General features: G+C 41.4%; 1 protein-coding gene across 2 annotated transcripts in view; it reads left to right on the plus strand.

Annotated features, from left to right (window-relative positions):
* ANO6 (anoctamin 6) overlaps positions 1-9,716 on the plus strand; it is a 76,982-nt gene extending 67,266 nt beyond the window's left edge. For both annotated transcript variants that reach the window (XM_086748343.1, XM_086748354.1), the window contains exons 18-20: positions 3,622-3,821; positions 4,271-4,376; positions 5,314-9,716. In XM_086748343.1, the coding sequence (XP_086604469.1) occupies positions 3,622-3,821; positions 4,271-4,376; positions 5,314-5,520 (513 nt within the window). In that variant the 3' untranslated portion in view covers positions 5,521-9,716. The remainder of the gene's footprint in view (positions 1-3,621; positions 3,822-4,270; positions 4,377-5,313) is intronic.
* Positions 9,717-16,620: the final 6,904 nt, after the last annotated feature.

Consider the following 16,620-nt stretch of genomic DNA (forward strand, 5'->3'; position numbering starts at 1 on the left):
GAAACTTTTTCTTCTTCTCTGTGTGACTTGTTACAGCTGGTTAAACTTGAGTAGTAAACTTGAGTAGTTGTGGTGGTTTAGCCCGGATCACCACACAGTTTTCTTATTCACCCTGCCCCTACCCAGTGGGACAGGGGAGAGAAATTGGGAAGAAAGGAAAACTCGTGGGTTGAGATAAAAACAGTTTACTGAAAATACTAAAAACTACAAAGCTAACAGGATATAAGGATATTAATATATACAAAATATACAAAATGAACAATGTACAACTTCTCACCACCCAATGTCCGAATGACCGACGCAGCCCGTCCTGAGCAGCGATCACAGGAACAACACCGAGCAGCAAGCAAAGGGGGAGAGCAAGCTAGCAAGGTAGAGGGAATGATGCCAGCAAGCAAGAGAGAAGAAAAGAATGCCAAGGGTGCCCGAATGGATACCCGACAAGAAAAGGAATAACTGAAAATGATGCCCACTCCCATGGGCAACCCCCACTTATATACTGAGCATGACATTTATGGCATGGAATACTCTCTTTGGCCAGTTTGGATCAATTATTCTGTCTGTCTTTCGCCCAGCTTCCCGCATCTGCACGTTAACGCAACCTTAACGAAACTTGGAAAGCCAGACAGTGTCCTTGGTCTCATTAACAACAACTCGTATCATCAGTATGTTTTTATCAACATTCTTCACACACAAAATCCAAAACACACTGGCTACTGAGAAGAAAATTAACTCCATCCCTGCTGAAACCAGGACAGTAGTGTATCATCTTTTCCTTCATGCATTACCTTTGTAACACCTGCTGGTAGCTTGCATGCAACTTTTGCACAAAACTATCAGTTTTGCAAGTGGCTGCTCAGGCACTGGACTTGCTGTTGCATGATACCAAAGCATCTGTTGTTGATTTGAAGACTGATTTTAATTAGTTATAAATGGAAAACTGTGTACAGTAAAGCTTGAGAGTAGAGAATGTACTATTTGTTTGTTGTTCTCCAGTGCAATACTCTGAAATGCAGCCCATAATTCAGGAGGAAAAAGTTTTTTTCCTTTGAGAGAATGCTGTAGGATTAGCTTTTGTATTTCTGTCCTTGCAGCTCTCTGGAGCACATCTGGAGATCATTCCGAGAGAGGGAAGAGAATGGGACAGGGTTCAGACTTAGGATGATGAGAGACTTGGAGCCTTGAAAAAAAAATTCAGTAAGAAGAAATATTAAGTTGTGTAAATGGCATATCCCAGCATCTTTCCAAATTATACACAGAAGCAGCATCAAACTCCTTTGGTCCAAATGGAGAAGGGTTTTTTTGCCTTACTGTTCGGTTGCTGTTAGTTCATTTACGGTCTGACTGGATGAGCTAATGAACAGAAAGAAATTATATTTAGCTAAAACTTTCTGTGCTTGTACTTCAGTTAAAAACAGAATAATTTAGTTGTGAGGTCTTCTCCCTGCAACTGCAAGACACAGTAATATATATTTCTTGTCAGCCAAAAACACCTACTCTGCGTGTAAATATAAACAACACATAATTTTCACTTCAGTGCACACTGTCATGTAATTCTTAAAAACAGTTTTTAAAAGTGCATGCCAACTACATTTGATTTAAGCCAGAGTATACTACAAAAAAAAAATTCTTATCCTTGAAAATTTTAAACAAGTTTATTTTAGTCTTAGGATGCCTCCCTTTTCTTTCTCATCAAGCAAATTCACTTTCTCTCAACTGTACTCAATTGTGACCAAATATAGAGTTTTGGACCACAGTCTCAATCTTTTTTCTGCAACTATTGTCTTAACTGGAGTTCAGCTGCTCGGTACTTCAAAGTAGGCCAACTCAAGGTAAGGATACTCATTAGGATAGCATTCAACATTTGGCAGTGGTTCTACCTGAGGTGGGGTGGGTTTTGCACCCTTTCCAGCTCCTTGCCCTTTCCCTTGCCTTTTCCCCTGTTGCTGTCTCTTGCACTGTGCTGGCACCAGCGCCTTGACAAACACATGGCGAACCAGATCAGGGAGCGGATCCAGCTGGGATTCCCCCCCAAATCAGTGCCATGATCTCATTTGATCTGCTGTACAGCCGCATGAAAGCACAAGTGACTGCAAGGGGCAGAGGCAGGAGGCACGGTGGTTGTTTTAGCGAGCACTGCCACCAAAGTGTCGTTTGAGGAACTGTAGAAGAGGTGTCCACATTTTTTTTTTCACCGTTTCTCCTTTCTCCCCTTCCCTTTTTTTACAACTGTTACTAATACCTCCTCAGGTTGGCGCTCTCTTGCTGGGAACACCGCATGAAGGTGGACCGTTTTTGCCCCATCTCATGAAAATAAGGAAATTGCAGTCTGGCATGAGTGGGAATAAAATACAGATATTAAGCAGCTCTTATGCTTCTCTGATACCCACTACTGCTTAACTTTGTCCCTTCCTCTGTCCCACGCCTTTACTACAGCTTTTTTTCTGCCCCTTTTATGTACCTCTGCCTATGCCTCTCTCCCTCCAATTCTATTAGATCCCTGCTTCACACCTTTCTGCTCCATGTCTCTGCCCTGGTTCTTTCCATCCATGTTGTCAAGTGTTTTTTTTTCCCCTACCATGGAACAAAAAAGACTCTTCTGTCAGCCCTGGAGTGCAGCTCATCACTCCTTCCTGGGTGCTGGGTACCAGAGACGCCTGTTGTCATGAGCTGCCCAGGCAGCCTCTTGCTGGGCACTCAGCTTCACATCTTGCCAGTGGAAAGTCTTCCTCACAGGGAAACCTTTTGAATTTACAATAGCAGAGGAGGAGATTGGATTAAACATAGTTAACTGTCCTGCAGAATAGGTTGTTTTGGGAAGTTCATGGGTTTAGAAAAGACTTCCCACAACAAACCCACAGATCCAATTTCCTACCCAGTTTGTGACTAGCAGACTGAGTAGGACAGGGACTCTCTTGGGAGCATGATAAAAACAAATAGTCACGTCATATGTAAAATAGCACTATGCAGCTGCTACTAAAAAAATTTTCTTGGCATCAAGAGCAGTTTCCACATGTACTGACACTGAAACTTAGGAGGCAGCAACTGCCAAGATGAATTTGGGCTGGCTAGCACCTCAGAAAGAGTGGGATGTTTCTAGGGTCAGAGATGGATCAGCTATATATATAATTTATTTAATTCTTTTACTCAAACCTCAGGCTTCCTGGTGAAATTTAATTTTCTATTACTGAAGGGCTCTTCTGTTGTTTCCATGAGTTTCATCAGGCAAGATTTCTTTAAGCAACTCCTAAGTACATCTGATAGCAAGCATGTTTGCTGAAAGTTACCTTACAGTACTTTAAGATGAGTTTGGCTGCTGACCTCCGCTGCATGCTCATGAGGAAAACAGTGCATTACAGTATAACTTTTTTAAGCCATCCAGCAGAGCTAGCATAATTTAAAAACCATACAGAGTGCACATTCCAGAGGAGATTGTTTTATGCCCATGAGTGACTACATGCTCATTTACAGGGGGAACCACAGCCTGGAAAAGCACAGATTTTCTATTTTTAGCTCCTACTGTAACTTTGAGATACTAAGTATATGGCAAAGCCATACATATTAAGGCTTATTTCTTAAATACTACTCTACTTTTTTGTCTTCTTTTTTTCTGAAATGCAGGCTATGATAATTGCTTTCACATCTGACATGATTCCTCGTCTGGTTTATTACTGGTCCTTTTCAGTCCCTCCTTACGGGAGTCACAGCAGTCACACTATGAAAGGGTATATAAACAGTACGCTTTCTGTCTTCAATACATCAGACTTCAAGAATGCAAGCAAGCCATTTTCCCCTTGGCTTGGGAACCAAATGATATGCAGGCAAGTGTCAAATAACTGTTATTTTCCAATGAGAAGAATAAGTATATTTTTTTAATATCTAAGTGGTCTAATTCAGTTAACAATATTGAGTAAGAAATGTTTAAAAACAGCAGAAGCCAGTGTATTTTGAGTTGAAGTATTCACCGATAAGTTTGTGCTATTCAGAAAATTCATACTTTATTTTGTCTTTCTTATAATTTATAGTCTTCAGGAAAAAAAAAAGTACTTTAAATTTTTCTGAGTAATTCTCAATATAGTGGCAAAAAAAAAGAGGACATTTTGGCCAAATACAGCGTATTCTGCAGATACGAAGCCACTCCTGTAGCTACGTTCAGCTAGCTGTTCCTAGATGCATATAGCAGGGACATGTCTTGCTCCATCCTCTGGCCACAGTGCCTTACTGCAGAGATGCCCGAGACCAGTTCCTGACGTTTCTCTATTGCTTTCAGATACCGGGATCTCCGCTACCCTCCTGGTCACCAGCACCAATACGAGCATAACATATATTACTGGCATGTCATTGCAGCCAAGCTGGCTTTCGTCATTGTCATGGAGGTAAGCGTACGGGGTTTTGAGCATTGCTTGTTTAAACTTCTCTTCCCTCCATGAAGAAAGTCCTTCAAAGACGTTCTGTCCATGCACAGCTATCAGAGCTGGCGATATGTGCTAGCATGGGCAAGAGCTTGGGAGATGTGAATAAGTGTAGCACCATTAGGAAAAGAAGTCTCTGAAGTCAGGACATCAGCAAAGGATTGCCCCACGTTTGCAGTTTCTTTTCCCAAGAACTGTAAAATTATTCTTAGTATCAGAAATAGAAGGGACAGTTACACCAGAAATATTTTTACGTTTACTTAAAGGAAGTTTGTGCACAGCTTCATGAATGCATACCCATAATTCATGTGCACCAGCAGAGTGAAGTGTGTACAGTCAGTCACTGCAAGGGGTGAGTCTCCAGATGAGCATCAAAAAACAATTGCTTCGTCCTCTGCAGCTCAGTCTGGTCTTACAAAAGATGGGCGTATGTCCAAGATGAAGGGAGAGGAATATTAGATATTATTTCATTATCAAATGTACTTAGGGCCTGATCCAGGGACTACTGAACTGATTGCAAACATGCAACCGGTTAGATAAGAGTTCTCGTAGCAGAGAAAAGTCCATGACCCCAGAGTCACTTGAACAAAACTAAAACAATTTTAGAAAAAAACTGTAACCAATATTTCTATGCAGGGAGGAAGCACAGGGTATCAGGGTTCCCCCAAAGCAGGCAGGGAAGTCCTTGTTAAAATCAGGATTAGAAAATCAGAAATTCTTCTTTATCAAATGATTATTCTATTCATTAGTCATGTCTGCATTTTGAAATACTGTTCCACTGTGATAGATACTGATACAGACCAGCTCAGAGTCTTAAGAGATAATGTGACATTTCATTTTTAATAATAATAATGTCTTGTTCAGCCTGACTGACTTTTTTTTTCATTTTCACCTTCCCCAGCATGTCATTTACTTTGTGAAGTTTATTATTTCATACGTAATTCCGGATGTATCACAAAAGACCAAGAGCAAGGTTGAAAGAGAGAAGTACCTCACACAGAAACTCTTGCATGAGAACGATCTCAAAGTTGTGAAAAAAACTATGGGGAAAATAGCCGACAAAATTATCAAAGGAGTAGACGGCACTTTCCGACCTAAAGCTGAATAAGTACTTTTTTATATGGAATAACAGTATTTAGCCAACTAATGCCTCTCCAGATATTACCAATAGTTAATCGAACGCTTTGGATTAATTCCCTTTACTAAACATTGTTTCTTGCAACTGTTACCTGCTCATTTACCTGTTTCCCTTGGAGAAATGCAACCACTGTGACTCAGATAACAGTTATGCATTTTTTAAACAGCCTTAGTAGAACATATTTTTTTAACACATGAAGACAAAGATTGTTTATCATCTTAAGACGATGAAGATTAATTCTCAAATACATAGAGTGCTTTCCACTTTATTTAGGCATCAGCTATTAGATCTCTTGTTTGACTTGAATAAAACCTTAAGAACCCGAATGATTAGTTGTAATAATACCATCACGTCTTCTGAAGGAGTTTTGATTACTTGTTAATGCAAACCCCAACTATAAAATGAAGGGGAAAAGCCAAAACATGAAGGAAACAGAAGGAAAATACAATTGAAAATCATGTTGTTAAGCCATTGGAATTGACATACTAAGCGCTGTTGTGTGCTACACTGAATTAGCTATGCATACTGAGACTTAAATGATAACAAGATATTTCAATTAATCATGGACTTGGATCACAAGAAGCAGCAGGACTGTAAGCCCATCCTGTTCATCAATCTCTGTGTAAACAGAAGAATTGCCTTTTAAATCAATGCATACAAACTGACTTTACAGCACTCCGAGTGAGTAGAAAACTCAGGCATTTTATCTTCCCCCAGTCAATGTACTTTCATTAGTTCACTTGCCCATTCTGCTCTGAATGACCGTAGCCTTGATGGTCTCCTACGTGTAAGGATAATGAGTGTTAAAAGTCTTTTCACGTACTAAATCAATATTTGTGGAGGGCTGTCTTTTGCATTTCTCCCACACCAGAGGCACCGTGCTCTTCCCTGATAGATTTTGACGTAGGAAGAATGTACAGCTGGACCTGTTGTGATACAACATTGCGTGATAAAGTAAATTCTGAAAAGACCATGAATCTATTGAAACTGGAGGTTGGAATAAACCATTTAATATGCCTTAACCATGTTACGAAGTTTTAAATAACTAGGAAGGATGTTAGAGGTGCGGATGCATGTGCTAGAGCCATCAGTCATCTTCAAATTAGGCTGCGGACCTATTTGGCTATTTTGGCTCCAGTTGCAAACTGGAGGTTAGGTAATTACATATTAAGTTGTATGTAGAGCTCTGCTTTGTGTCTGCAGCAGTGATATTCAAGGTTATTAACTTATTTTCTCTCTTAACAGTTTTAGTGAACCAATTTCTGCAAATTCTGAAAGCCAAAATCTTGTTAAAAAAGCAAAAGTGTGCCTGTACTCTGTAACTTAGATGATTACTGTTGCATTTGTAATTTTGTACTCTTTGTAGATGTAATAGATATGCAGAATTTTTAGGCAGATTATTCATATAGCTTTTTACACATTAAGGAATTCATTTGCAGAAACTAAGTAGCATGTAGGAGATGTATTTTATCTCATTAATAATCAGAAGGAATCAAACGTGAATTTTGTAGCAAAACTTCCAAATACTGACTGCTGTGTACCTCAAGCCTATCCTTTGAAACGGTAACATTTAAAACAGAAGAGGTAGCACAGGAGGGAAGTCCTTTCAGCAGTCACGATACATGAGGTTTCACTCAGTAAGACTTTGCGTGATTGCATGGAAGAACGTGAAAAGGAAAGCTTGGTTCAAAAATCAAGAAAAGATGAAAGAAAGAAACACACGGGTTCCAGAGAACCAGTTGCATTTCTGACACTGAAGGACTGAGCCTTACTTATTATAATGCCCAGAAAACTTTGTGTAGACACCACCTGAGGACAAAAAAAAAAGACGCAGGACAGAAAACCAAGATAAACTGTAAGAATAAATGACAGTCAACCCGAGCAGCAAGGGAAGCAATCCTTCTTTGTACAGGGAATTCTACAGTCTGTCATTTGTTTTGGTTTTATCAAAATCATGACAAGTCTTTAATTTACCAGGAAGAAAATATAAATTAGGGAAATGGACAAAGACTCAGAAGTTTCTAAACAAGACATAATTTCTTATCAATATATATCCTCTCAACACTGGTTTGGCCTTTTCCCCAGATCACAGGATGGTTGGGGTTGGAAAGGACTTCTGGAGGTCATCTGGTCCAACCCTTTCTTGCACAGGTAGGACCACCTAGAGCTTGTTGCCCAGAACCATGTCCAGACAGCGTTTGAATATCTCCAAGGATGGAGACTCCAGAACCTCCCTGGGCAACCTGCACCAGTACTCAGTCACCCTCACAGTGAAAAAGTGTTTCCAGATGTTCAGAGGGAACCTCCCGTGTTTCAGTTTGTGCACGTTGCTCCTGGTCCTGTCACTTCACAGTATATCAAACTTCTGTTTAAAACTTTTTTTTGTCCAAAAAACTGTTTCATGGAACTATTTTAGTGAGGTACTCAGGATTTGCCTGTGCAAAACAAGTGTCGTTAGAAAGGCCAGTCACCTCCTTGCAGACTTGGAGCTTTTGATTTTAGCTTTGAACTGGCTCTTCACTGTCTGCAGTTGTGTTCAGGTGAAATGCCATTTTCATACTCCCATCAGTGATGACAGTGCCAACGTGCCTTAAACACCCTTTCAGGTGCAGTGTTGGAGGCCTGGGACAGGCAAGGAGGCATCCTGTGATAAAGGAAAAAAAAAATTGCAGCACAGAGTGGACCATTTCAGGTAATTATTTGGTCTTAATGCCCTCTTTGAAAGGTAAAGAGACTAGGAAACAAAGGAATTAAGAGCCTTGCCTGAGGCCACAGTGTGACCAGTGGCAGAGCTCAGGGCTGATTTTCAGGAGTGCCTGGTCATCTGCTCCTTGTTTGATTCCTGTGGCCTCTCTCAGTTGCCTCTTTTTACACGAGTTGGCAGCCTTTCCTAAAGGGGGAGTTGGCCCTCAGTGTCATCGAACGTTTATATTCCTACCCTTAAAATAATGATTTTAAAAATCTTGCTACATCAACAAAGCATACATATCTGTGACTTGGGCTCCTCACATAATATAATTGCAATCAGCTTCGGGTGTGTTTCTACATTACCATTTTTGTTCAGGTCAAGAGTATGCTTTTGAAACTAATCTTCTACTTGTCCCCATTTTCTGGGTGATGCTTCCCATCACAGACTGGTCTCAGGGCACATGGACTGGATTCCTCTTGGTTTAAACTGCACCAGAAGGCAGGTTTTAGATATGCACTTAATGGTCTCTGACAGGCACTTAGTCCAGAGAGCTAAAACCAGATCTAGGCTGGAAAGAGCAGTGAGTACAGCGTGGGCATCAGCAAGTCAACATCAACTTTTTGCTTCAGTGATTTGCTTCTGAAGTGCCCTATTCCTTGCTAATGTAGCTGTAACATTTCATTTCAGAAGACATTACATCAGGAATTCAGTTCAGTTTGCCATATGCACAGCGTTACTCATGGCACAGTTCTGAATGAGAGAGAAAGAGGAGGAAAACCAACAGAGTGCCTAATAATTGCATTTTAATAGTTGGATCTCTCAAGCTGTGCAATTTCTGTAGCTTCTACCTCCAGCTGCTGAAATGTGCTCTGCTTGTACACAGGGAGTTCTGCACAGGCATTGGGACAAAAGGCTGGGGGGGCAGTTGCCAACATATGAGTATTTGTAACTTCCTTTTTTATTTTTTTTAGGCTAGGTCACTTTAATAATATTTAAAGATCTGCTTGAAGGGAAAATTAACATTTGTTTTCAACAATGAATCAATTTTACTCTTTTTTACACTTTATATGTAGGCCAGACTCTTACTTTATACAGATTTGTTGAAGCCAGAGTGAGTTTGGACCGGTGACCATTTCATTGCTTTAACAAGCACCAGGAATTACAGACCGTTGCCACTGTTTTAGACTCTGTGTATGTTGATAAAATTCAGAATGTAAGAATGTATTTTTTGTATTTTTTCTAAGAATGTTTGCTATTAGTTTCTGAATATAAGATCTCTTTATATTTATTGTCATTAAATAAAGTCTATTTTAAAATAACAATACATCTGATGTTGATTAGCATTGTTTGTTTTTCCATGAATGATACTGCTGCTGCCAAATACCACATTTAAATTCTTAGAATGTCATCCCTGTCTAATTTCCATATTCCTCCTCTTTTTCAATCTTTTTACATTAAACTGTTACTAGAACTGAAATTTATCTCCTGTTTTTTCTGCATCCTCTAGATGGAAGTCATTCCTTTCAACACCAAGTCGATGACAAGGACCATTATGTTCTCACACAAACACATTAGGTCTTTATACCCTTTCACTCCTGTCATGATAAAACCTGTGTTATGTTCCAGAGTCATCATTTATTTCTTCATCTGGATTGAGTCTGTGATGCTCCCACCTCCAGGCAGTTCACTGTCGTCGTCTCTCCCTGCCATCCATCCATCCGTCCATCCATCAATTCTCTTCTGCTTCTGCTCTGGCTTTTCCTCTCTACTTCGAGGAAATCCTTTTCTGAGACTTAGAGAACAGTGAGGTTCAAGAGTACTTTTAAACAGAGACTTTCTTTGCATTGAGATGTCTTGGGTTTTTTTCCGCTTAGGGATTCCCAAGATCTGCAGAAGCAGAGGTACCACCGCTTCCAACCTGTTTTCTGCTGACTAAGGGCTATGTGTCTCCAGATGCCAGTACCCAAGCTGTTTCGCCGCTCTGGCATCAATTTGGCTTTGTCAGAGGGAGAACAAAAGGAACTTCATGATGAAGCGTAACGAGGGTTATTTTCCTACAAGCAGAAGGATATAGTGTCATCCTAGGCCAAATCTGTATGAGGACAGTATGTTTTTAAATTGACTGACACATTTAAAACCCTTCAAAAAACAGGATTTAGTATTTTTCTACTTAATACACAAATAGCCAAAGTAACATATTACTTCTGGTGTTGCCTGCTTAATTTTAACTCTTTCTGTCACTGAGCAGATGAATTGCACAGATTTTGGATACCCAGTATGTGCCAGACGAACACAAGCTGTGCTCTGCCCCACTTGGTACACCCCACCTCATCACTGCGCTCCACCTGCACATCACCAGAGAGTTCACACCAAGTCTAGATTTATCTCTGGTATGCCCACCTGTCATTTCTAATCTACTAAATAAGGCTGCGTTTCATATACAGGGAAGCAGCACTGGCGGCTGCAGGCTTTATTTCTATTTGCATTTATATGGACCTCAACCCTGGATCAGTAACAGGTACACAAAATGCTGAAAAGTAAGTATGTAGTTAGCCATAAATAACCTCCACATGCCTTAGGGCAATATTTTCCTCATAAGAAAATAATGTGTCTTAATAGCCCAATAAGAGTAACAAATTATTTCTGGGAAAACTGAAGAAAGTGAGGGTTTTTTACAAACTGGAAGTACATCAAAACAAGAGCCTTTTAAAGTTGTTTTCTACAATTATTGTGTTCTCTGATACAATTCTGCTGTAAAAGCAATACTAATCACTGGGATTAAAGTTACAGTTTATCAGTCAGCAAAACTACAACGAAATTAAATAACTTCTCCTACTTTTAGAACAGATTCATCAATTCTCTGGTTATTCCAGGCAGTCCTAGCACAGGGTATGGAAGTGCACATGTGAACACGTATCCTCTACCCTCTTTCAAACACGCATGCACACACTGATGGGTGTTCTGTCAGCTATAAGGAACGTAACTCCCAGCCTGCCTCACACTGCAAGATGCTCTTTCCGGTAAAGAAAAAAAGTCTTCCATCCAATTGTATCAAGACATTTTATTCTCTGTAAATACATAGGCTATGTCAATCTCCTAAATGCTGGAGAAGAAGAAAAAGCGTGTGATACAAACCATGGAGAAAATCCCACTGCGTTCCATGATGCAGGGAGCACAGGCCAGGACACCAAAAAGCCACCTCAAGCATAGGTATAAAGAGTTTACAGGAGAATTCTTAAATTGTGCAACATGAGGGAAATTGCAGCCAACTCTGACAGCATTAACATAATATCAGGTGGTGGGTTTTGTTTTTTTTTTTTCAGATATTCATGTAGTACCCATGTAAGCCTCTCACATAATTTCTTTGCTTCTGAGCGGACGTCAAACAACAAGTGGCTAAATAAGCTGTCCTGGGATCCACAGCCACCTGCGGCTATCACCTTACCTCTCCATTCTCTGGGATCCCATTCTGCTCCCAGCAACTGGTCTCCTGTTACAGCCGTATTGTGCTCATTCATGCAGTCATTTTCTAAACCGGTCAGGCTGCTCAGAGCAAACAGAGCTACGTGTAAGCCTCTGTGGCAAGGGCACTGCATAATCTTCACTTGCCAGAGCCCACAATACCCCCAACTCAGCATTCAGCCCTGAATATCCATCCCCTCCACCAAAAGTTGATGGCACGATGAGGTTTGTCATGTTCTTGGATTTTACAGAGCTGAGAGCAGCCTGGCTACCAAGAGCTGAGCCAGGGGTTAAGGTTACTTGTCCCATGAAAACATTTCAGTATTTCAGTGGCCGTGCCAGCGTATGCAGGCAGGGGCCCTACCTCCTCCCAGCCACCCCGGGGGCTGTCTCGTGCCACCCCCTCTGTTTGTGCAGCTGTGCACCGGGCCGGGGAGTGTGGTGGCACGGGTGGCCGGGCTGGCATGGGTGGCTGTGCTAGGATGGCCAGTCTGGTGGAGGGTCACACCGGGCGGAAAGTGAGGGACGGGGCAGTGGGAGAGGCAGCCCAGCAACTGGGCAGCCCCTGCCAGGGACCAGTGCAGCCTGGGCTCACCTCTGTGGCACAAAGAATCTACCAAAATGTGCTCCTCATCCCATGATTATTTTAATGAGTTAAAAAAGGGACTTCCTTGCCCACCTGAGCTGGTTATCCAGCTAACCAGGCCAGGCTGGGCCTTTAAGGGTCCCCTGCACAACCGTGAACAGGCAGGGCTTGGCAGCTGGCCTGGCTCCTCTGAATATCTCCATTCAGGGGTAGCTATTGTGCCTTCAGCTCAGGCTTCACCTGAAGCCAAGGGATTTTTTTTTCCTCAAGTTCAGACGTGCCCACTGGGTGCTCATAACTTTATACAAAAGATTACACAGGTGGCTGAAAATGGGCAGAATCGGGCCCTTAGCTGTTGTCTCAAATGCCTTTTGCAAAGAACACAGCGTTGCTATTTCTGAGGTTGCCAAAATGTCACCTGGTCTCTGAATACCCCAGGAGGACCAGGGAGTTTTGTGACCTGCAGATGCCTGCTGTGAGCTGGGGGCAGAGGTGACACCAGACAGGGATATTTGCTGGAGGTTTCAGCCAGAGGCAGAGGTCAGGGGGGCGAGGGTGAGGGTAGCTCCAGCCCCAGCCACACAGCCCCCAGATTACAGCGCTGACAGCTATGCCAAAGCAAGAGCTGAAGAATTCTTGCCGTATCTGCTGTTAATAAGTAACTACTCAGTTAGGTCTGGGAAAGGCAAAAACTGATCTGCCTCTCATGAATACTGTACTTCCAGACTAACAATAGGTTATAGACCTGTTACAGCTCATAGCAGTTTTCTTTTAAAGATATGCTAAAGTATCTTTTTTTTTTCTGTTAAAGGGTATATACGATTATGCATATTATATCACTGTTTTCACACACGACTACAAGCAAAAGGCTGCATTTGTGCTCTTCGTAACTACAAGATTTAACTGGGAGGCATAAAAACAAAAAAAAAAAAGCCAAACTGATTTTATTTCCTTGTCAGCCTGCTCCCCTATTTTTTCCCCAGTGATCTATAAGGGGGGGAAAAAAGTCACCATCCCCCAAGAGAAGCCATTAACAAATCCTTTCTTATCTTGCAGCTAAAGTAATGACATCTTATTGACAGCCCAGCAGAACAAACAATGTCTTATTGAAAGCTCCAGTGCTGGAGGATTTGGGCTGTCCTCAGGACCTGAGACCAAGTAATGAAAACAGGTTTTGCTTCTAAATCAAAGACAATGACTGCTCCAGTTCTGTCCCAGGAACACAGAAAGTGTGCGTAGCTCACCCAGGTATCACCTGCACTCAATCAAGTACAGAGACCTTACTACAAGAAGGATGCCCAAAGTAGCCAGCAGTTAACGTATGATCTACAGTACCTATGGGAACAATGCTGAAACTTTTCCTCGCCGCTGTGCTTGACTTATGGATGGGCCTGGAACTAAAGGTCCATCCATTTCTTACAACCAGGTTTAGCCTTAGCAGAGCCTAAGGTAAGTAATTTGCTAATTTCTGTACCTCATCAAATTAATTGGACCAGTTGTGGACACTTTTGACGACTGAACATGAGTTGGTATTCGGGGTCTGTTTTTCATGTCTGTGTATGATCTTATTAAAATTATTAATGTACCTTTGTTCTTTAGCTAGATTCTCCTTCTTGTAGGCTCCTCTCAGTATCCTGTGGGTAAGAAGAGATTTTTGCAAACCAGGTATCAGAGTTAGGTCCATTGTATACATATGGCTTTGTACAGGTGAAAAATCAGTCAGACAGAAAATGTAATTGCCTCTCAAATTCCTCCAAGCAAAGGAGAAATAGAAATACAGAAAACAAGGACATTGTAGAACTGCAGACTACAATTTCAACTAATCTTAGCCACCCCTGCCATAGTTCAGCCACCTCCTGTGTCCCCAAGCAAGTTTTCCTGCATATTTCTCTGCTATCACTTGTCTTCATTTGACATCCTGGAGAACCAGCTCAAGATGCAAAGCTGGGAGAGACCTATCTAAAACCATACAAATACTGAATGTTTTTCTGCCAGTCTAGCATACTGAACCAGCTCATCACAGGGCCAGATGGACACAATTGGTGGTCCACGGAAAGAGTGGGACGTCGTGTCATGGCACAGCAGGGCAGGACAGCAGGATCCACTTGGATTGCTTTAAACTCTTGTGGACCCACATCCTGGCTGGGAAGGTGGAAGAGGCAGCTGAGTGGGTTTGACAGATCTCTGCTACCAAAAAGGTCCTCGCTCCCCCCTCCATCAACCTTCACCATGCACTTCTGCACAGCATTCCTCAGATCCTATGTGAAGATGACTCAACTCACCAACCCAGCAGAAAATTATCCCCATTTTTACCTATTCTATTATATTCTAGATCAGCGAGTCAAATTTGCTTGCTACAGATCCAGCCAGCATCAGAACCAGTGCAAGGGGTGAGGGAGCACACAGCCAGAAGCTGGGGGATCGGACCTGCCCTTCCAGGGGCATGTATCAGATCAGTTGAGCCATCCTCAGCCTTGCACAGGATGAACTGTAGCTCTCACAGCTCCATTACTTCAGAGAAAAGTAACTTGGCTTGCAAATGTTTTTTTTTTTCTCCTTGCCTTTATTTGTGTGTTTACAATGCCAATGCATCACATTTGTACAGCACATATATAATAGACTAAGACAGAATGTGAACACACATTAAGAAAGCGCTTGATTTATCAGTATTAAATTTTAAATGTCTTAGATTAAATACAATGTTTATTGTTGAGTAAAGGTTAATACTTGCTAGAGCAGGAGTGAGCAATATGTGATGTCTTAACTTGTGAGTATGCATCTTCAAAATGTAGAGGCAAGGCCAGAAGGAAGGTGAAAGGCAGTTGAATTCAAAGCCCCTGAGCAAGTTGAACATCCACCAAGGCTTGGCCAGGAGGATGCTGGAGGACCTGCAAAGGAGTGAGGCCTGTTCTCAGAAGTGGCTTCTCAAAGACACTAACAATGCTGGTGCAAACAGCTGGCTCAGGAAGACCACTTCTATTTTCCAGATATCTGTCTTCAGACAAAGCTGAATTCTCAGGAAAAGAAAAAAAAACTTATTAAATATTTAAATAGTCTTTTTTTTTTTTAATAAAGGAATTCTTACAATAACCAGTCAGGACACTCCTAGTGGTTCTTCTCGCATGTTTGCTACTGTAGCTCCTACTTGGGTGTTAGAGGCTCAGTACAACACCCTCCCAGGAGCTCATTCCTGATTTAATGGGCAGGAGACAAGCTGTGGATTCAGACAGTCAGGTCCAAACGGCCAGTCTTCGGTGTGGTGGACAATAGGCTCTCCAGCTTCTCTCTTCTTCAGTCAGGAATAAGATATATGCATGCCTCATCCTTGACCAAGGTGGATTGCTTTTCCCTCCTCCAGGTTCAGGACTGTTTGATTTGTGCACATCTAATAAACATACTCCAATTTGTCCTGCTTTTATAAAAAATAGAAATACCCACTTTCAAATCCCAGGATGACTCAAAAATTCCTAAATCTTTGTTTTCTCCTATTGCTTCTGGTTTTCACTTTATCTTGCCAAGAAAGAGGACTGATTGTGCTTGTACTTTGTAGCTTATGATCAAAATGGCATCAGGGCAGTTCTTCTTCTCTGGTCAGCCCGCACTGGTGGGCTTTCTCAGGCTGACATCCTAAAACAGCAGCATGCTCGTAAGAATTGTGCACCACCACATCTGAGTCCAACATCTGGCCTCAGTCAGCCTCAGACATAAGCCTAAACACCACTGTTTATCACATTATCCTTTTTTTGCTCTATCTTTCTACTGTGAGAGGAGTTTCATCCTTTTAATATAAACATCCCGTCTTTAAATACCAACAGTCTCATCTGGCCTATCTATAATTAAGCCATTATTAGAGTAGCTTACCTTCATCTCACAAATGAGTATCATAGCTTAACAAGTACAAAAATCCCACAAATTAATGTGTCGCTCTTTGCATTAATTATTTCATTTATTCCTGTTCTCTGGCTTTCAATGGGATTATGACTTGAAAGGTCAGGGTATCCTATAGATAAAATTTTTGATTGTCCAGTATTGGAAAGGTTAGAAAATTGTAACCACGTAGTCTGAAAAAGTAACTTACTATTTTATTTCAAGAATCTCCATCATTCAGTTCGTACACTCATTAAGTCCACATTACCAAATGATTTATCCTCAGTCATACTTCTAATATGTGAATGAAAATATTACATTTGGTTACAGTTTTAAAAACTGTTACAGATAAGTCTAATAAAATCTTTTCAACAATTCTAACTGCAGGAAACCAAGGTACATCACAGCTGTTCTTGGTGGAGACAAACAGCTTTCCAAAGAGGAAATCTCATCTTCAGTACAGCCA

The sequence above is a fragment of the Chlamydotis macqueenii genome, chromosome 1, assembly GCF_036417535.1.
Source record: "Chlamydotis macqueenii isolate bChlMac1 chromosome 1, bChlMac1.mat, whole genome shotgun sequence".
NCBI classification, from domain to species: Eukaryota; Metazoa; Chordata; class Aves; order Otidiformes; family Otididae; genus Chlamydotis; species Chlamydotis macqueenii.